The 18,411-nt window shown below is 44.1% G+C and overlaps 2 protein-coding genes and 1 long non-coding RNA gene across 3 annotated transcripts in view; all 3 read right to left on the bottom strand.

Moving 5' to 3' along the window:
- Positions 1-2,946: 2,946 nt before the first annotated feature.
- LOC107185466 lies at positions 2,947-4,665 on the bottom strand. The gene is made up of 2 exons (XR_001516164.1): positions 4,619-4,665; positions 2,947-4,187 (listed from the first exon to the last, which is right to left on the bottom strand). It is a non-coding gene; the product is annotated as an uncharacterized LOC107185466 (long non-coding RNA).
- A 3-nt stretch (positions 4,666-4,668) lies between these two features.
- On the bottom strand, positions 4,669-8,419 carry LOC107185465 (importin subunit beta-1; the record flags this gene model as incomplete). Its single annotated transcript, XM_015573149.1, has 5 exons — positions 7,961-8,419; positions 7,337-7,395; positions 7,065-7,247; positions 6,628-6,981; positions 4,669-6,555 (listed from the first exon to the last, which is right to left on the bottom strand). Coding segments are annotated over exons 1-5 (2,544 nt in total), but the record flags the coding sequence as incomplete, so codon positions are not given.
- Positions 8,420-13,688: 5,269 nt separating this feature from the next.
- Positions 13,689-18,411, bottom strand: part of LOC107185417 (nuclear receptor subfamily 4 group A member 2-like) — a 39,799-nt gene continuing 35,076 nt past the window's right edge. The window contains exons 3-8 of the mRNA XM_015573085.1: positions 17,646-17,881; positions 16,859-17,383; positions 15,783-16,119; positions 15,260-15,562; positions 14,618-14,852; positions 13,689-13,978 (exon numbers count right to left, since the gene is read on the bottom strand). Of these exons, the coding sequence (XP_015428571.1) occupies positions 13,722-13,978; positions 14,618-14,852; positions 15,260-15,562; positions 15,783-16,119; positions 16,859-17,383; positions 17,646-17,881 (1,893 nt within the window). The 3' untranslated portion in view covers positions 13,689-13,721. The remainder of the gene's footprint in view (positions 13,979-14,617; positions 14,853-15,259; positions 15,563-15,782; positions 16,120-16,858; positions 17,384-17,645; positions 17,882-18,411) is intronic.

The raw sequence follows: 18,411 nt of genomic DNA, 5'->3' as shown, positions 1-18,411 counted from the left end.
TGTAAGACACATTTTTTATCGTATTTCGTTAAGACTATTGTTCGAGTACACGCGAAGTGACAGTAACGGCGCCACCACCTCAAGCTTCTCCGTAAACATTAGGAAAGTCCCGATGATCTCGAGCAACAGTGTAAGTGTGCGCGTTAGGCTAGATCGAGTACGGACCCGACTCGTTTTACCGGTGAATAGACAAAAATAATTACCATCGGAGGAGCGAAATCGGTGGGCGCTCGAGATCACGAGCACTTCGACGATCATTCGAGGATTAAGAGATCACACGCCAGAGACACGACGAGAACCGCCCGGTAAGAAACCGCGCGCCCCATTTTTCAAGGTAGAACATCGACCCCTCGCACACGAGAGTCTCTCCAAAAGATCACAGTCGCGTATATAATATAATTTTCTTTTCTTTTGTAGTCTTCTCATCTCACTTCGCTCACTCATTTACTTCGAACACGGCACGACCGGCGTTTCGTTTCCTAGTATCTTCTCTCTACCTCTTTGGGACCCTCTTTAAACGAATCCCTTCTCTCACTCTATCTCTCTCTCTCTCTCTCTCTCTCTCTCTCTCTCTCTCTCTCTCTCCACGACACCTACTACTATTCCATTTTTTCCCTTTTCAGTCGCCCTAAGTAGGCTTCTTTCTCCTCTGTCGGCAGACCTGATAACCCGTGATTCGCAAATGATTCCTCAGAAATACCGGGATCAATTGTAACACACCATTGTTGCTGTTCCCCACGACGAATTGGATGACTTATCCCTCGATTGACTTTTTCAACATTGTTCAACGAACAAATTACAGGGGGATCGTGTACCACACGTCAAAAACGGAATCCTTGAATTGATTTGCGAATCAGAATCACAGGCAAGAGCGATCAAGTTCTTATGCAGGGCGTGAAAAAAATACTCGCAACGCTGTCCTCTCCGTCGTGGTTTCTCTCTTGTTCTCTCTCATTTCTCACTTTCAAATTCTCACTTTCTCTTCCTTTCTCTCCCCTTCGTTCTCGTTCACCCTCTCTCTTACTCTCCTTCTCTGAATATTCTCTGCTACGTGGAATGTAAAATAAAAAAGGATACTTTGCGCCTCGGCATTTCATTCTTTTCGGTTCCCCTTCTTTCTGTTCTCTCTCTTGTCTTTTCTTTTTTTTAGGGGGGGGGGATTTGGATTCACACCGGTGAATCTACGGGGTTCAGCGAGGACAGTGTATGTGTATGTGTGTGTGTGTGTGTGTAACGTTTTCGTCTGATCGCGGTACAAGACAAAGCTCTTTCGAGGAGGTTTCATGTTTATTTAGTGGAAGACACCGTGTTTCCGTCAGATGGAATTTCGGGTTCAGGATCCTCCGTCGATGAGAAAAATGAAACAATACGGCGAATTCGTGCGCAAAACGGCAAAGAGATCAAGGTTTTTTTTAGGCTCCAGTCTAACCACCAGCGGCTCACCAAAACGATTATTTTTCCTCCCACCTCCCCTATACCGCTTTGTTGTTTTGTCAAACGTTTAAAAACTAGATCGACTTCTTTTTCATCCCTTACACGCTAAGTTTGGCAATATCGATCGTTAACAGTAAAAAAATTATATATGTATATATATTTATTTATACTTAGACGTGGAGCAGAGACTCTGTTTTCTTTCTCGATATGTAAAATTGTAAAAAAGATAATCAATTTAATAAAAACTCTTTCCTTTGTATTCTCTTTTTTTCCCCCAGTTTAGTCGTCCCACAGTCAATTCCCTCGTTTTTGTTGTTTGGTTGTCTGTTGTTATTACGCCAATGTACTTTGTATCCCATCGCTGTTCTGGTATTTTTCTTTCTTACGAAACACGTTCGCCCCGTTCTTTGGCTGAACCTCCTGGCGATTACTAACAACAATTCCATCTAATCGCGTCTCGACACTTAAAAGCGTGACATGAACGAGGCGTTCCCAAAGAAAAAGAGAAACACGTAGAAGAATTAAATCGCTACAAAACGATCGAATATCTCGAAAGTGTACGGGTCACAGTATGTGTTTCCGCTGGCAAAAGTATTTGGAATGCATGGCACTACCAGAGCCACGTTTCGAACCACGTGACGTAACTTCGTTTTGTATTATTAGAGTGACCGACCACACCGTCCGTTTAATCTTTCACGTAAAATGTTGCTAAACGACCACGGCCACCTAACTACTCTTAGAACAGAGTCCTAGCCACACAAACATTTGAATATGAACAAGAAATGAAATATCGTAGAATTTCGTGTACGCGAACGATCCTGAGATGTCCCCAATTCGATTCTAGGACGTCCCAGGACGTCAACAGCACATGATAACAGGATAATATTTGTGTGCATGAAAGGAAATGGTATTCTGAACTGCTGTAAACCCTTGTTCGTCAAAGAGGCATCTGACATGATCTAGACTAAAGTCCGAGTTTCAAAGGGTAAATTCGTCTATTCAGATTTGATTTGTATCGCGAACCAATCGTATTCTTTGATTACCAGACTAGGTTATATCGATAATCTTTCTCGTTCGACAGGGTTAGCCGATTTACGCGATCACCGTAACAGCCGCTTACGATATCTGACCAATATTCTACAAAAATTGTTAGATGGATTTTCGATACTCGCCCTTCTAACCAGGAGGCCAGGAAGATTTATTCCCAAGACAATATTCTTGATCGATCCTCAAGCATTGATAGGAAAGTAAGAGAAATGTTCAAAAAATATGGTATCGTCTCGATAATGGCAGTGTGAAATGTTCTCATTCTAATATTCCATTTTCGTTGGTAATGCTTATTCTTGACGATACAGTGATCACGTGAAATCATTCTACTCGCAAGACTACGTCTACATAGGGGGTAGTTTGGGGGCTGGGCACTCGATCGTTCAGTCGTATGTTGTTCGTGTTTTTTTTTTTGTTCTCGAACTTTCGTCAGGCCGAACGAGGACTTCGGTACAACTCAATAACTTATGCCAGCAAAATATTAATTTTAATGAATCAACAGGAACGGACATTCACATACGGGTAAAAATAACATACTCATCATCATACTACAACTGATTCATTTCAATTCTCGCGCAGCACGATCGGACCAGGGGTCACCAGGTTTCATCGGACCTTTCCGAGCATTTGGCAGTCACTCGACCATCCATTTCTATTCAATCCTCTCTCTCTCTCTCTCTCTCTCTCTCTCTCTCTCTCTCTCTCTCTCTCTCTCTTTCGAGCACAGCTCACTTTCTCACGAAACTCGGTTGCATCGGCATACAACAGTCAGCAGCAGCATCTCGACAACCATTTAGTAGTATTTTCGTTTATTCGCCTGATTGCAAATCACGCCAACAACCATTCGACAAAACGACATTATTCCTTCGATTTCTCCAACGAGCGATGCGATCGTTCAAACGAGAAATCGAGAAAATCATAACACGCTAAACGTTGACGAGCTTTAGGCGGCTAAAGCTCGCAACGAATCAACATAATTTACTCTCACCCAGACTCGAACGTCCTTTCATAGTGACAACGATTTTATTTATACGACACTCTATCTAACTATCGTTCTCTCTTGCTCTCTTACATACATACATACATTTTTGAAAAAAAAAATGAACATGGAAAGAAACATTCTCCCGTTCAATTATTCCTCAGACTTTCAGCTTCGCAGTCTCTCTTGGTCTCCCTGTCGCATTCTGATGTCTCTCATTCTTTCGTGTCCTCTTCCGTTCATCCCTTTCTCTCCCTCTCTCTCTCTCCCTCTTTCTCACTGGCCACGATCACTGTCCATCGAAGTCGTCCTTTCCCTGAGGTTCAACTTCTCAATCACGCGCGGGTAGAAGCCCCAGGCTCGTTATCAGGCATACTTGCATCACCGGAACACCTCGGACAGGCTTCGGCCTTGGCCTTCATTCATCGGCAACATCCACTTGCACTCCTCATCATCCGTGGTTCTCGGCATCCGGCAGGCAGACAGGTATATCATTTATATTTTTTTTTTTGTCTCGACCAATGGGCTGCGCTCAGGCGCCGGTACTCGAATACCGTCGCCAGACAGGGACACGTGCAGACTCATCACCCCATCATCGTCATCGCTTCGGAACGCTCACGCACATCCATCAACTCGCATCCGCACCATCCAATCTTGTTGTCTTTGTATTGTGTTTGATAGCTTTCTAGTCAAATCAAATTGCACGACAGTACAACCGTGGGGTGATCTGTAAACAACAAAAGCGAGCCAAATATCAATAACCGTCGCTCACCGGTATAATTATACTTTTGTAATTTTTTTTGCTTTTAGATGGGCTTTTTTCTGTCGGACGGATGCCTATCAAGAATGATTACAAAAGCAGATTTGGATTTAATACCAATTAACCATATCACGCCCACCCACCGCGCGTTTGTTTCCATGTTACTTTGCCGTCAATGCCCTATCATGCGCCATTGATGATCTTTTACGAGGCAACGAGCACATTGTCAATACGAAAACATATCATAAAGCGGAAAAGGGTACAGAGTATGGATGAATTAAGCGATTAATAAATAATGAATCGATACGAATAAAAGATGAGTACATTCACCACACATCGTTCACACGAAAAATGGTTTCAATATAACGAATATATAGGAGAAATAAAATGTTACTCACCAACTGGACCTTGAGTTAGTAGCATTTTGAAGTTTCCGAACCTCTTTAGAGTCTACCATTGGCAATAATTTTACCCCGAACACCGTGACTAAGTCACCGAGCAAGCCAACAGAGGCCGATATGTTACCTTCCGAATGTTCGCGATCCTGAGCTATCGTGGTAATAAACTGAATGATGAAAGGTACGTGTGGCTCCACGAGGGCAACCGCAGCGTCCGATCCAGGATTCGTAGCATCGCCTCTGAGACCCTGCACTATGCCGGTGTATGCCTCGAGGACACCCTCCCGGAGTTCGTTCAGGTAATCGATCATATCGTAATCGCTCCTGTCGACGGTCGCTTGCGAGGCTTGCGTCAACGTTTGCAATACTACGTCCAAATATTTCTTGAATTCGGGTCCGATACTGAGAGCAATATCACCGAAAACAGAGAAAATTTGTGGTTTCACGGAACGGTGGACCGTGTTATTACCAAGGTTCTCGAGCAACAGAGTCATGATCTCGTCGCAGTAAGGTAGCATTTTGTTCTTCAAAGCTCGGCAAATGTCGCCAGTCAGACCGACAGCGGCGCAACAGACTTGGTATTCTGCGTGATTTTTCAAACCGAGGAAGAGGTAAGGCTTGAAAGCATCCATGTACTTGAGGAAACCATCTCCCAACACCTCGACCAAGGTACATACAGCCATAAGAGCATCTTCCTGGACACCTTCAGCTTTGCACGAGTTCGAATTGAACATGGATAATAACGCCGTCATTATTACGTCTGATATTTGAGGGGCATCCTCTGGAGTAACTTTACGTAGTACGGATTGCAAAGTGGCACAGAGCAACGACTGCAGATCGTTGTACTGTGCCCGATCGGAGTGTGTCTGGATATGTGTTTCCATCTGCAGTACCTGCTGCAACCTCTCCAAGATCACCATAGTCGTCTTCTGCACGGTTACGTAACAATCGCGGGGAGAGTTCTTGACCATCTCCATTAAAGCCTCATACGCAGCAGACCTTAAATTCGCTTGAGCTCCATCGGGACGATCTGTCGTTTCTAATAGTCTTTGGACGATGAAATCGAAATATTGAGACATGCAGTAAGTCTCTGGTTGTGACCCACGTTCAGACGCGTCCGCAGACTCGTAACTGGCTTCCGCCAATCCCGTAAACGCCCAACAAACGTTTGCCGCCACACGTGGCTCTGCTTTCAAGCCATTTATCAGAGCTTCTAGCAGAGGTTTCAAGTACGTGTCGTTGATCGCTGCTGCTGGTATAATCTCGCAGATTCGACCGAATGTCCATGCAGCAGTGTCTCTTACAGCGACGCTGCTGTCATACATCAGTTCGATCAACGTTGGCATGGCTTGTTCTACCAATGGTTTTACAGTTCCAGGATCCAAGCCACCAAGAACCGATCCAAAGGCCATTAAAGCAGCGTCCCGATACCTCCAATCTGGACTCTTAATGTTATCCTTCACGAATGGAAGAACAAATGGAACAATAGCCCCTTCACAACAAGAAGACAGTAACATCAAACACACTCCGGCTGCTTTAGAGGGATTCCAGTCATCTTCATCGTCAAATTCTTCTTGCTTGGTTAGTTTTTTCATCAGAACTGGTACCAAATACTGCAGTGCTCCCTTCGCATAATGCCTTGATACTTTTACAGGTGGTCTCCCTCCATCTGTAGCTTCTCCTTCTTCCATGGATAGATCTACCTCTTCGTCCGATACATTTGACCAGAACTCAATTCCTTGTAGTGCAACTTCATCTATGTCTGATTTCATAGCTTCCAATGTAATAGGAAATAGAGCTGGCGCCATATAAGGCTCCATGAACTGATAATACAAGGACATAATTTTCACAAGACACTGTAAAGCAGCTACTTTAACTTGAGTGTTCAAGGATTGTGTTGCTTCACACACTACTTCCATAATAAAGTTTCTCTCCCTCTGTAAGTACAAATGATTGTATTAAATAATAATGTGCTACACCTTAAAAAATTAGGTTTCCTTGATACTAACCTCTATTTCAAAATTCCCTTTTGTAAATTCTAAAGAGTTGTAGAGTGCACTTGTAGCTGCAAGACGAACGTGATTCGAAGTACTAGACCCATTCATGCCATGAATAATTGCTGTGAGAATTTGATTAGACTGAGGTACCAAAACATCACTTTCTATTTCCTGACAAATATAACCAATGGCTTCTAATGTTGCCTCCTTCATTATCTCAGTGCTGCCTGGATTCGCAACATTGTTGACTAGTAACTGAATAATATCACCCCACTGTCCAACAGGTAATTCAGCAACCGCAACGTATGCGACACATTGGGCCGCTGAACTTGGCCTGTTGTTCTCTGTCCCAAGTGCTCCCAAAATCTATTGAAAAACCGACATATTATCCCACCTATGCATTACATTTGAATTCGAAGGAATATTTAATTCCACGAGTGATTTCTTACATTTTTCTTGATAAATTCCCTGATATCTACAGGAATTGCAAGCCAACGTTGCTGATATTGATATTTCAACTGGGTATCTTTGGATGTGAGTTGATTTTTGAGTTGTAGACCTGCTGCCATACGGGCAACTGGACTTGCAGCAGCCGTAACCAACACCCCACTGAGTCTTTGCATGAACTCATGCTAAAAATATTGTACGCAAATCACAGTAATTCTTAAACACTCTATTACCATCATTCAAAAGCTTTTATCAAAGTGATTAGATAACTTACAAGACTAGCTTGTGCTGCTTGTTCCAGAAAATTCTGAGCTGCTTCAAGCTCATTTTTGTCTGAAATCGCAAATACAGGTAAGGCTAACTAAAACTATCGATAATCGGGAGAAATAACGCCTCAATATATTCATATCAACTGGAGAGGTTAGACAAGCACGATGCATTGATACTCGCCGTGCCAACCGACAACGGGAACGTGCGGTTTGAGTAACCGTCACATGGGACAATACTTTTTCTGTCGCGAACAAAGCCCTTAGCAACAGCCAAACGGAAGACAATACGGCATATTGTCGTTCAAACATGATATTCAGACGAAATACTAACGTTCTGTTTCCAGGAATTCCCATCAAGTCGCCGAAAGTACAAACTAATGCGTGATATCGAGTACTATACAGATATACTGGACAGAATACAAAAGGGACGCGCACGCGGCGGGACGACACTTTTTCCGGCAAGGTCGTGAGTACGAATGAAGAACGATCGTCGACTAAGCGGTATTAGTACCTTTCGTGTGACAAGATCGAATGCAAGGTCAAAGAGACCCAACAAATGACCGAGAAAAATTAGTCTCGGTTTCATATGATGTCGCCAATCGGAGTATGATTAATCAAACCGCACTTACCTGACGAGACGGTCCTTTCGAGGACTTGGATCAGTTGCACCGTCGTTGGATCCATCTGCATGATTTCGGCTTTTGGTTTCAGCTGATACCGTTGCGATACGTAACTTTTATACGCTGATACGAAACGTCTCCTTGTCACGACCGGCGGACAGCCACATGTAGACACCACCGAATCAACTGGCTCAACGATATACCCCCCTTCTACCCACTTCCTGCCAGTGCTCAGTTTCTGCTTCCTTCCACAACGTGCCGCGCAGTAATATCCGCACTCCTTTGATTTTCTCGCGCCCACCACACACACCCGACTCTTTTGATGGTCGAAACGAAACGATAATATGATTCACTTACGTTTCCCTTACTGGTTCAGTAACGTGGTTCAGACTTCAGGCGGTTAGGTTCAATCCCGTGAACGATGCAAAACTACTGTCACGAGTGTCAAGTTTCTCCTAACGCGATCGTCGTGTCTCCTCGAGCGCGGACTATTTTCTTTGTGCGATCTGCGAATTTTGTTTCCCCGCATGCGCATTCGATTCGCGAACGCCATCTGTCAGCTCAACCAGCGCCCTGCGCCTGCGCATTATTAATAACCATTATGCCACGAATTTTGAAATTGTATACGCTTACCATCTGCACGCCTTCACGCGATTTCCATTCACACGCTCACTTAGCACGTGCCACAAGCGATAGATCATTCTTTCTAGAAATTATTCAATTTCTCGTCGATCGATTATCTACTTCCGATGTATGTTCCTCTACCTGAATAAGAAATTTTTATAAGTATTATGGCATCTGTAAGAGTAATACATGAATGTTTTTTTTTTCATGTTCATTTCAATTTTTCTGTAATAAATGTGTAAAGAATCAACTTAATAAACAAATATTTTAATTGTTAAATAAAGTAAATTTTATACCTTGATTTTTTGCAAACACAAGATGAAAGTTACACGTATATTTTAGGGACAGAATTATACATACATGTACATACATACATATACATACATACATATATATACATACATATACCATAAGAACTTGAGGTATAAAACTGGTCTCCAGTACCAGGTGCAGTTTATGCAAACTTGTTGGGCCCCTACAACCGTCAGATTCCCTCGGGACTATTGAATAATCTCTTGAATAGCATTCCATCGTACACAGCCACCAAGGAAGATACAATGTCTTGAAAACCCGTCGAGCTTTGAAGAAAGGAGGAATCATCAGTTATTTTAATAGATTTAATGAAACGATATACAGAATACATTTGCTTTCGTAATGCATCGCAACGCATCGTCCGCGTGCCTTACCATCTATATCACATGTCAATTTCTTTTATTTATAAAATATAATGGTCATAATGTTTTTTCGCACGTCATGCCTTTGAACTGCTTTTTATATATTTATATTTCTATATTTATAAGTATGTATATATATTATATTTTATTATATTTATATATTATTCAAGCGAGAGGGATCTGTGTGTGTGTGTGGCTCGGCACAGAATTATAGCGAATCAGGCTGCGAAAATCAGTGAATGTGCACGCGTATAAACAACACGAGGAAATTATATTACAATATTAAGAAACTTTTGTTGAATATATCGACGGTCGTAGGGATGAAAAGGCCGATGATGGGGAAACTTGCCTTGCAATTCCTTTTATTGTCGTCGCCGAAACGGATGCAAGGAGAACACAGTGATTGATCGGTTAAGGATCATTGGCGAACTAACGATCGATTTCGATCAGCACCACCTTTTCAATTGTACGGCCGTCAATACGTTGACAATCGATCGATATTATTTATCCATTCACGTTATATTTTCCTCATTAATTACCCTTTCTTCGTGGTTTTCGTTACGGAAATGCACGCGATTATTGCATCGATCGGTACATTTCGAGGGAAGGTTCGGATACGATTACTGTTTACAAATGCTTCCCGCGTAGTGGATGATCGGCAGTTTCGCCAGAACGTCATGTGGATACATTTCCCGTATAGAAATATATAAATGTTACTTTTGGTGCAACGTCTACAATTCCTGATGTGCGAATGCTTGACAATCGTGCATTCATTGGTACGCTGTACCCGCAGATATTCGTACGACAGAGCCACGGATCGATCGTTGTAGAAATGTCCGTACGAGAACGAGAAATCCGCCACTTCAGTCTTCATCTTTTTTCTTTTTTATTTCCCTTGACAATTCTATGAGATTTGAATGGGGAGGAGAAATCATTAAGAACGATACAAAAACGAATGTCTGTTATGTATTTTACCCTAGGCAAGAGGAGAACGATCTTCGAATGTGTACGATAACGCAGTGGCTGATCAAAGAAATCATTTTTATTCAACAAAATAACTACGATAAAAAAGAAGTGATCTCATCCGTTGATTGAACATTTATTATTACATCGAGGGAAGAGGACAGTACACCTAACGGAATTGGCCGTTTGTTCGTTACAGCGATGACAATTAATTAGGTAACAACAATAATCGGGACGATCCCTCGTTCTTCATCGAGATATTTCTACAGCTCCGAACGATCCGAGATATCTTCTCTCTCTTCTCTATCCTGTCTAATCCATCTCGCTTTTATCTATTTTTATGTCTTTCTTTTAAAACTCCCTTTCAACGGTAGAAAGGAGCGCGCGAAATTACACGTCGTAGCGTCGTAGAAAATAATACATCGTTAATTAGTGCAGAGTCCGGGACAGATCCAGCATGATCAAAACCAGAACACGTTAATCACGAATCATTTGTTTCCGCTCCAAAAGGGGATCAGAAACGATCGTGAGGCGTCCTTCAATTTTCTTAAGTAATAGGAACGAAAATACCCATTTTCCATTTGCTCGCGATAGGGCATGAAACTTAAGAACACTCGAATTCATTAAACATTCGTTAATTGGAATTAGTCTAATAGCACCGTTCAACTTGACGAATTCATGATGTTGCCGCTAAATCTCTGCCGGATTCCACACGATCTACACACGCGGTAAGAAGCGACTGGCCCGTTTTACGTTGCAAATACAAAAACCACTCTCGCTAATTAAAAGTTTAACGATCCTTAATTACACGAATCGAAGACACACGATCGGACACCCGTAATTCCGGACCATTCGCTTCCGCCGCGCTGGCCTCATTTTCGACCGAGAGGAACGCGTCCGATTACGCCTCCCTCTCGGACATTCTTGTACCTTGCTTTCTTGCCGGGCATTTTGTTCTTGTTCTCCGAACACCTGCGATATCGTATCCATCCGCAAACGTTTCTCACCTGCCCGATGAAACTCTCGTTCCACACGGAGATAAGCGTTCGCCATCCAAACAAATCACAAACTTTTTGGTCAAACAGTCCAAAAATGGTTAAATTCAATTTACACGCGTCGTCGATCCCTGGATAAATTAAGTTCCCCGCCCTTTCCTCCGTGTTACTCGTCCGGTAACGAGAGATCGGTACTTACAGGAAGGTTAGGGTAGTAATTACAAACAGCACCGAATGAACAGTATAAAATAAAAGATCGATCTTTCGAAGGAACCATGGTTTTACGCAGAAATCGAAGAATAACCATCCCGAACTCGCGATCGATGATCACATCGATCACGGGTCGAGGACGTACACTCACGAAGCGTCGAACATTTGCGGATACACACGGCGTTAGATTAACGTATACACACGTAATTACCTTATACATATTGTGCACATAAATATATTTCAACGTGTTCTGCCTCTCTTTATGTGAACGACCGCGCGTGGGAGGCCGTAGGTACTCTCCGATAAGGTGCATCCTAAAGTTAATGCTGCGTTTGATGCTGTACTTTTACGCCGACAGGTGACATACGACAAGAGGATATGGCGGCCATTTTGATGATTCTTCCAGAATCGGTTTGAACGACGACCAATAACTTATCGGCGACGTCAGCACTCTTGGTGACAAATACGGACGATCCTATGGCTCTCCTCGAATCGTGTTGATTCTGCTTCAAGTTTCTTCCTGTGATTTCGATCTGGATCCATGGATATTGGAGAAATTGCGGCGGAGAGTGCTAACGTTCGACGGGTGATTCTTACGCATTAGGCGGACAATGGTAACACAAGGTGCTGGTAAGAAGGTAGCAGATGGTAACAGTGGTAGTAGCGGTAGTAAACGCCGTAAGATCGTAACGCCCGAGCGTTATGCTGTAATAAGTAATAGTAGTAGGTAAGTAGTAAGTAAATAGTATAAGTAGCAGCGGCGCGGTATACGTATAAATAGGACTTTCTACGTTAGTTTGTTTAAAAATAAATGTCATAACGTAATAGGTAACTTTATGCCGGACCCGTCGCTGCTCCCTGCCGACGACGACGACGACAACGATGACGACGATCACCGTTCATCGTCCCGAACCCCCAGCCCCCTCCCCGTCTTTCTACATTCCTGTACATCGGTTGCCCGTCGGCAGATCGACCAAACCAGAGTCCTCTGTTTCATTCTTTCGTTTTTCCCTTAGCTCTCTAAAATCACATTAACGCAAAAAGTAGTGGTAATTGAGCCGAGCGATCCCGGCCGCGTGACTCGGAAGACACTCACACGTTTCCAATGATACTAAATCTCATGCGATCGAGAAGGTTTACGGGCGGAGGAAGAGAGTCGGGGAGCACCGGTTTAGCCTCAGAGCTTTAAATGACACGCGTTCTCGAGCGACTATAGACGTGTTAAGGACATAAATGGCAAGGATTCGGTCGACAGTCGTTTAGCATCATCGCGACGTTCGAGTGTGGTCATCACAGTCACGCCCTATGCTCTTCCGTCGTTGCTCTCTGATATGTTCCGAGTCGTCAATTGCGTTTCACTTGCTCCTCACCCACGGATAAGTACATTTTATTTCAACGTTTAGAAGAGAATCGATATCTTCCTGCCGGATCATCGAGGGATGCACCAGCGATGGAATGAAACGTAGCGTTCGTTGACGACGTGGCGACGTATACAAAGTAGGTAGAAAAGTGATAAAAATTCGTGTATATATTTTTTTCTTTCTTCAACGTTTTCCTTTGTGCACGCTTGCGAGAAATAGACGAGTCGCCAGTCTCTCGGAAAGCTCCATCCATTATGTCGACTGTACTTGCTTAGGACTCTAGACGCAAGAAGGGTGAGCGGAACACCGTTGCCTCACTCTGTCTCTCGTCAAAAGGAGATCTACCGTTTGTTCCGTCGCTGTCCCCGAGAGGGGTACTACCTCCTCCATGATCCGCCAACAATTTGGTTCGACCTTCATTGCTTGGACTTTCGATAGCAAGAATAGTTATTACATCGTATAAGTTTTAAGGTAATTATAGCGGTAATAGTAGTAGTAACAATAGTAACAGTTTGGGCAGCGAGACTGGCCCGTCTGGACACATCACGAAATCACGCGCCCGAACATTCATTCACATACCTATATCTCTCCCTCTCACACACGCTCACAGGGAACTTTGTCTTAAGTTTAGCGTCGCACAACGTCTTCCACCTGGTCCACTCACACTCACACGTCCATCTGTTTCGTCATCTAATCAGACGACTCACACACACACACGACGTACAAACGTATCCAGCCAGGGAAACGAACGTCGTAACCTGGTGGTGGATACGACGTTCGTCGAGAACCGTTCAAGGACACACGCCAAGAAGATAGTAAAATACTACGTGTACGTTTTTTAGAACTTAAGGAAACTTAATCGGTGTACGCAACCGCACGGGTCTCGGGAGTGATAATTGTTCTACGCGGTGATTAGCCTTTATGCTTGCGGCTCAAAAGGCGATTAGAACGGTAGACTACCGACGAACATCTTCTGGATCAACGGCGGCGCCGGGACCAGGTCCAGCAATTTCAGGTAGAAGATATGCTGTAGCCCCTGCACCGAAAGACTCCTAAGTTCCGGTAGTTTTCCCAACAGCCGAGACAGATAGTGCGCTTTTTTCTGCGCCTCGGAATTGTAGGTGACGTGATCACGAAGGGATGAGATGATTTTCATTTGTAGTTGCTCCATACGGTGAGGCTCCTTCAGGCCGTACCTTTCTGTAATTTCAAACAGAAGGACGCGTTTCCATCAGTTACCAATCTAATAGGTCAGTTATTCGGAAGATTGTTTCTTTTTTTATACTTAAGTTTTTAATAATTCAAGTCTTTGTCTTCTACCGATGGAGGATGTGTGTGTGCGTGTGTACGTGATCAAATTTACAGCCAAATCTGTTTCCTACAAGCCTCGGATGATCGATATTGCGTGCGATCTACGGCCGAAAACGCGCACGCACATGTGCAACACGCGCGCTGAAAATCACAGAGACGTATCGCGTGCAGCCGACGAACGATCGCGGTTTCGTTCGTCGACGCATTAATACCTAACCGACCGATGGGTAAATAATTTGTCTCGAAGTCGGCCGCGCGTAATGAAGAATCCGTTCGACCAGGGGACGAAACGGAAATAGATCGACTAGAGAATATTGTTTGTATTATGCATGAAATTGTGATTTACATATACATATGCGAGTATGAAAGGGGACGATGCAGATACTGATGTCAGAATTCTTCGCGATCTATTATACTGGAAATATAAATGAAAATTAAGAGAGCAGAAATGTCATGATAATTTTATATTCGACTGAGAAGTAGACTGATTAGGAGACATGCAAATTCGTCGTTTTATTGAAAACTTACCAGTAACCAGGGTGAGAGCACACAGACAGGCGAAAGCGCTAGTGTCTACGTCGAGAACATGAAGAGCCTTGGAGAACTCGAGTATGCTGTGAAGCCAATCGTCGAAGATACGCTGGCACTGTTCGATCGCAAGGACTACACCATTGCAAAATGTCAGCTGGGTGGGTTCCGGTTCCGTACGGTGCGCCAACCGTAGGACGAAGAGTTCCAGACACGCTGATTGGAAAAGTAACTCCTACGAGAAACAAAGAAAAAGAAGAACCTGTTAATTCTCACGTCTATAAACTCAACGATCACCGATAATCCTGCTATGAAACTCTCTGAAAGACTCTGCCCAAACGGAAAACGTTATTCTCACCAGCGGATAGAGGCTACTGTTAGACAACTGGCCAATCAGACCGTCGATTAAACATGTCGTAAGCTTCACAGGACTGACCTTTTATAAAATGTACAAGCTATCGATCTCTGTAACAAAAGCTCTATCCACAGATAATGTCCGCCGGTCGATACGTAATAAGTACACATATGTATAACGTGATTAACATCTACTCGTATTCCGACACAAGTAAATTATTTAACGCGTTCGGTGTTTAATTAAATTTGCGGACAGACAATATGCATTGGCTGTATCAATACACGAACCTGATCCTCCCGCAAGAGATCCGTAAAACCGGGAATCTTGTCGGCGAAGTTCCGTATCACGTCGATGGACGGGGTGAGAAGATTGTAAAATTGTTGCGTCTTTTCCGCGTCGTCGATCGGTGGATCGTCCGGGCTGAGTATCCGGTACTGCGAGTAATCCAAGCTAGAAGGCATGGTGTCCGAATGTGCGCGCAACAAAGCCTTTATCAGAGACACTGGCGAGCTGGGGGGTGATTCCTGCGGTGATTTCGGCTTCGAGGGTAGCCTACCCCTACGTCCCTTTAGAGAGTCCGTCCTGACGACCTGAAGAACAGAAAACCATTCAGGTGAACAGTCTTCTATCTCTGAATCGGTTGATCGATTAAAAGCTTCGATTTCTACATAGTTAGAAGTAACTCCGCTTGTTGGATTCTTCACAGTGTACACAAAAGTAAAGTTAGTGTTCCACTGTAATTCTCATTATCAGGAATTTTCGACGGGTCAATGGAAGTGGTGATTAAGAGGTAGAAAGTCTGTCACTCACCTCCTTCACCATGCCGACCTTCAGGCACTTTTGGTAGCGACAAAACTGGCAACGGTTCCGCCGACGTTTGTCCACGGGACACGCCTTCTCGGCGAGACAGACGTACTTCGAGCCCTTCTGCACGGTCCTCTTGAAGAAGCCCTTGCACCCTTCGCAGGTGCGCACCCCGTAGTGCTGACACGCCGCCGTGTCACCGCAAACCGCGCATAATTGACTTGGACTCGGAGGCGCTCTCTCGTTGCTGGTTCCGCTTCCGCTTCCGGGGGAGAGGGAGCTCACGGAACTTCCGGAACCACCGCTTCCGCCCCGCGCTTTCGGGGAGTCTGTGCCGCCACTACTGTTAACGAAACAACCAGTTATTCGATTATGGAAATATTAAAACAGATGCAGTAGTTTGTGAATAACATTCAACATACTTCTAGAAACATTTTATATTTTATGGTAATCTTATTGAAACATGAGTTTATCGCTTCTGCAGATGCAAGACACAGATTTTAATTTTTAACCTTTAAATTTTTATGTCTCAAGGGTTACTAACGATTATCGAAACAAAAAGGAAGGCACGAACACACGGAAAAAGTGGTGAGAATTACAGGAAAATAAATTGCGAAACATCATCCTGCCGTATCATCGAATAAATAATACGAATACGGAAATAAAATCCATAGTTGACGTAAAGAGTGACTAGTTGATACAATTAAACTCATCATCGGTAAGTGACACACGCAAAAAGATTATAGTCACAGTAACACAATTGCGTGCACCTTGAATGATTATGATTCTTCGATGTACTGTTCAATTTAATCGTAGTTAATTGTGTACATTTAAATATTGTAATTCACTAATCTTAATACTCGCTACGAGGAAAAAACCGACGGAAAACGTCACGAAAGCACGAGACACCGATCAAAGGTAATATCTTAATCCCCATTGTTTTGTTCCATGAAAATTATGAATGTAGCGGTGTATAGATCTAGCTATAGAGTACAATGCCAATTACTAAAGCAGTTTATACGCATTGCACACTATCCACGGAACTGCGATAAAAAAATAATCGCCAAATTTTGCATTATTACCTCGTGGAATCTAACCTCTGCGTAGGTAGGGATGCTCTCCGTGCTCGGGACGTTCCAACGACGACGTTGTCGACATTAGGGCAAAGTTCTGTGGGCGCGACAGGGGTTGCACCGCCGGTGATGGCTGGTGGCGGTCCATACACCATGGGCACACTGACCGCCGCACCGTACGGAGAATCCTGTCGATGGTTCGACGGGGAGGGGACAGCCGTTGTCGGTGTGGGGGCCGTTTCAGTGGCGAAGTAACCTTGATGATGATGATGGTGTTGCTGTTGGGGAGGCGGTTGCTGCTGCGGTTGATGGGGATGATGGTGATGATGATGGTGCTGTTGCTGTTGCGGCTGTTGCTGGTGATCGTGGTAGGGCATCGACGGCGAGAACTCGGTGGGATAGTGGCCGGTCGCACAGGGATAGACCGCGTTGTCGTAACACTCCTCGTCCATTTTTATGCCGAGAACTTGGAGTTCTTGTCTGGTGTACCGTGGAGCCGTGTACGTCTCTTGGAAGCTCGGCAATGGTGTTGAGCTGCGTCAGACAGATCAAGAAGTCAGTTGTTTTGTCCTCCCCGAATTCTCTGAACTGTCCTTCTTCTGCTCTTGCACCTCGACAGTATTCTATATTCATCTGTCTTATAGTTAGTTTACACGTCTGAACTCTAGGTTTTGATTAGAAAATTGCTGAATCTGTTCGATATTACCAAATAGTGCACGTCTTTTGTTTTCCTTTTTCTGTCTTTCATCGTAATTATGTTTTGTAATATTAGTATGATTATACAGTAGAGCGGTACCTAAGCGAATCTGCCTGAACATCTTCAGGAAGAGGCGCCGCCGACGGAGGTGGCTGCGGTGGTTGCTGGTGGTGCACCGCCGGCTGGGCCGATTCGTCTGCCGTGGGTACTACTTGAGGATTGCCTAGCTGCAGCTCCGGGAACGGGTCCAGCTCTTCCGGCAGGCTTCCCGCATCTGCAGGATCCGTGTATGACGCGCTCAACAAATCCGCCAAAGTGCTACATCCGAAAGGACTCTGGAAGCAAACGTTCCGTACTCTGGTCAGACAATGTTTCGCAACGAGAACGAGTCGAATATAATGGCACACGTTTGGATATTAACAATTCTGTGTGTCACTTCGGGAACTGGATCCAAAGAAGCAATCGAAGAAGATTCACATTCGTATCAAGAAGCATCCAAATTTTTTAAATAGGTTGATGTATTTTTAGATTATCTCTAACAGTGAAATCCACTAGAGAGTAACAATGAGAACCTTTACAATAGAATACAGTGAAGTATATTAGATGGTCACAGACAAGGAAACAACTATTCGCACTTTTTCAAATTTGCCTTTCGACGTCGGACAGCCCGGGCTGAGCCGTGCGAGCGGCAAATCGAAGCACTCGACTGCAAGGCGGTAACATTGCCCGACCACAATTGCAGTCTATGTCGAGACGTCGATGTACAGTTGAGGTGCGCAGTGAGGATATCGGGGAGGATTGGCGAACCGAGGTTCGCGTGTTGTCTATAACTCATTGCCTAGACAGCCTCATAGAAATCTTTCTA

Source organism: Dufourea novaeangliae, unplaced genomic scaffold (assembly GCF_001272555.1).
Source record: "Dufourea novaeangliae isolate 0120121106 unplaced genomic scaffold, ASM127255v1 scaffold57, whole genome shotgun sequence".
Taxonomy (NCBI): Eukaryota; Metazoa; Arthropoda; class Insecta; order Hymenoptera; family Halictidae; genus Dufourea; species Dufourea novaeangliae.
Note: the sequence above shows the minus strand (reverse complement) of the source record. Positions and strands in the feature narration are given on the sequence as shown.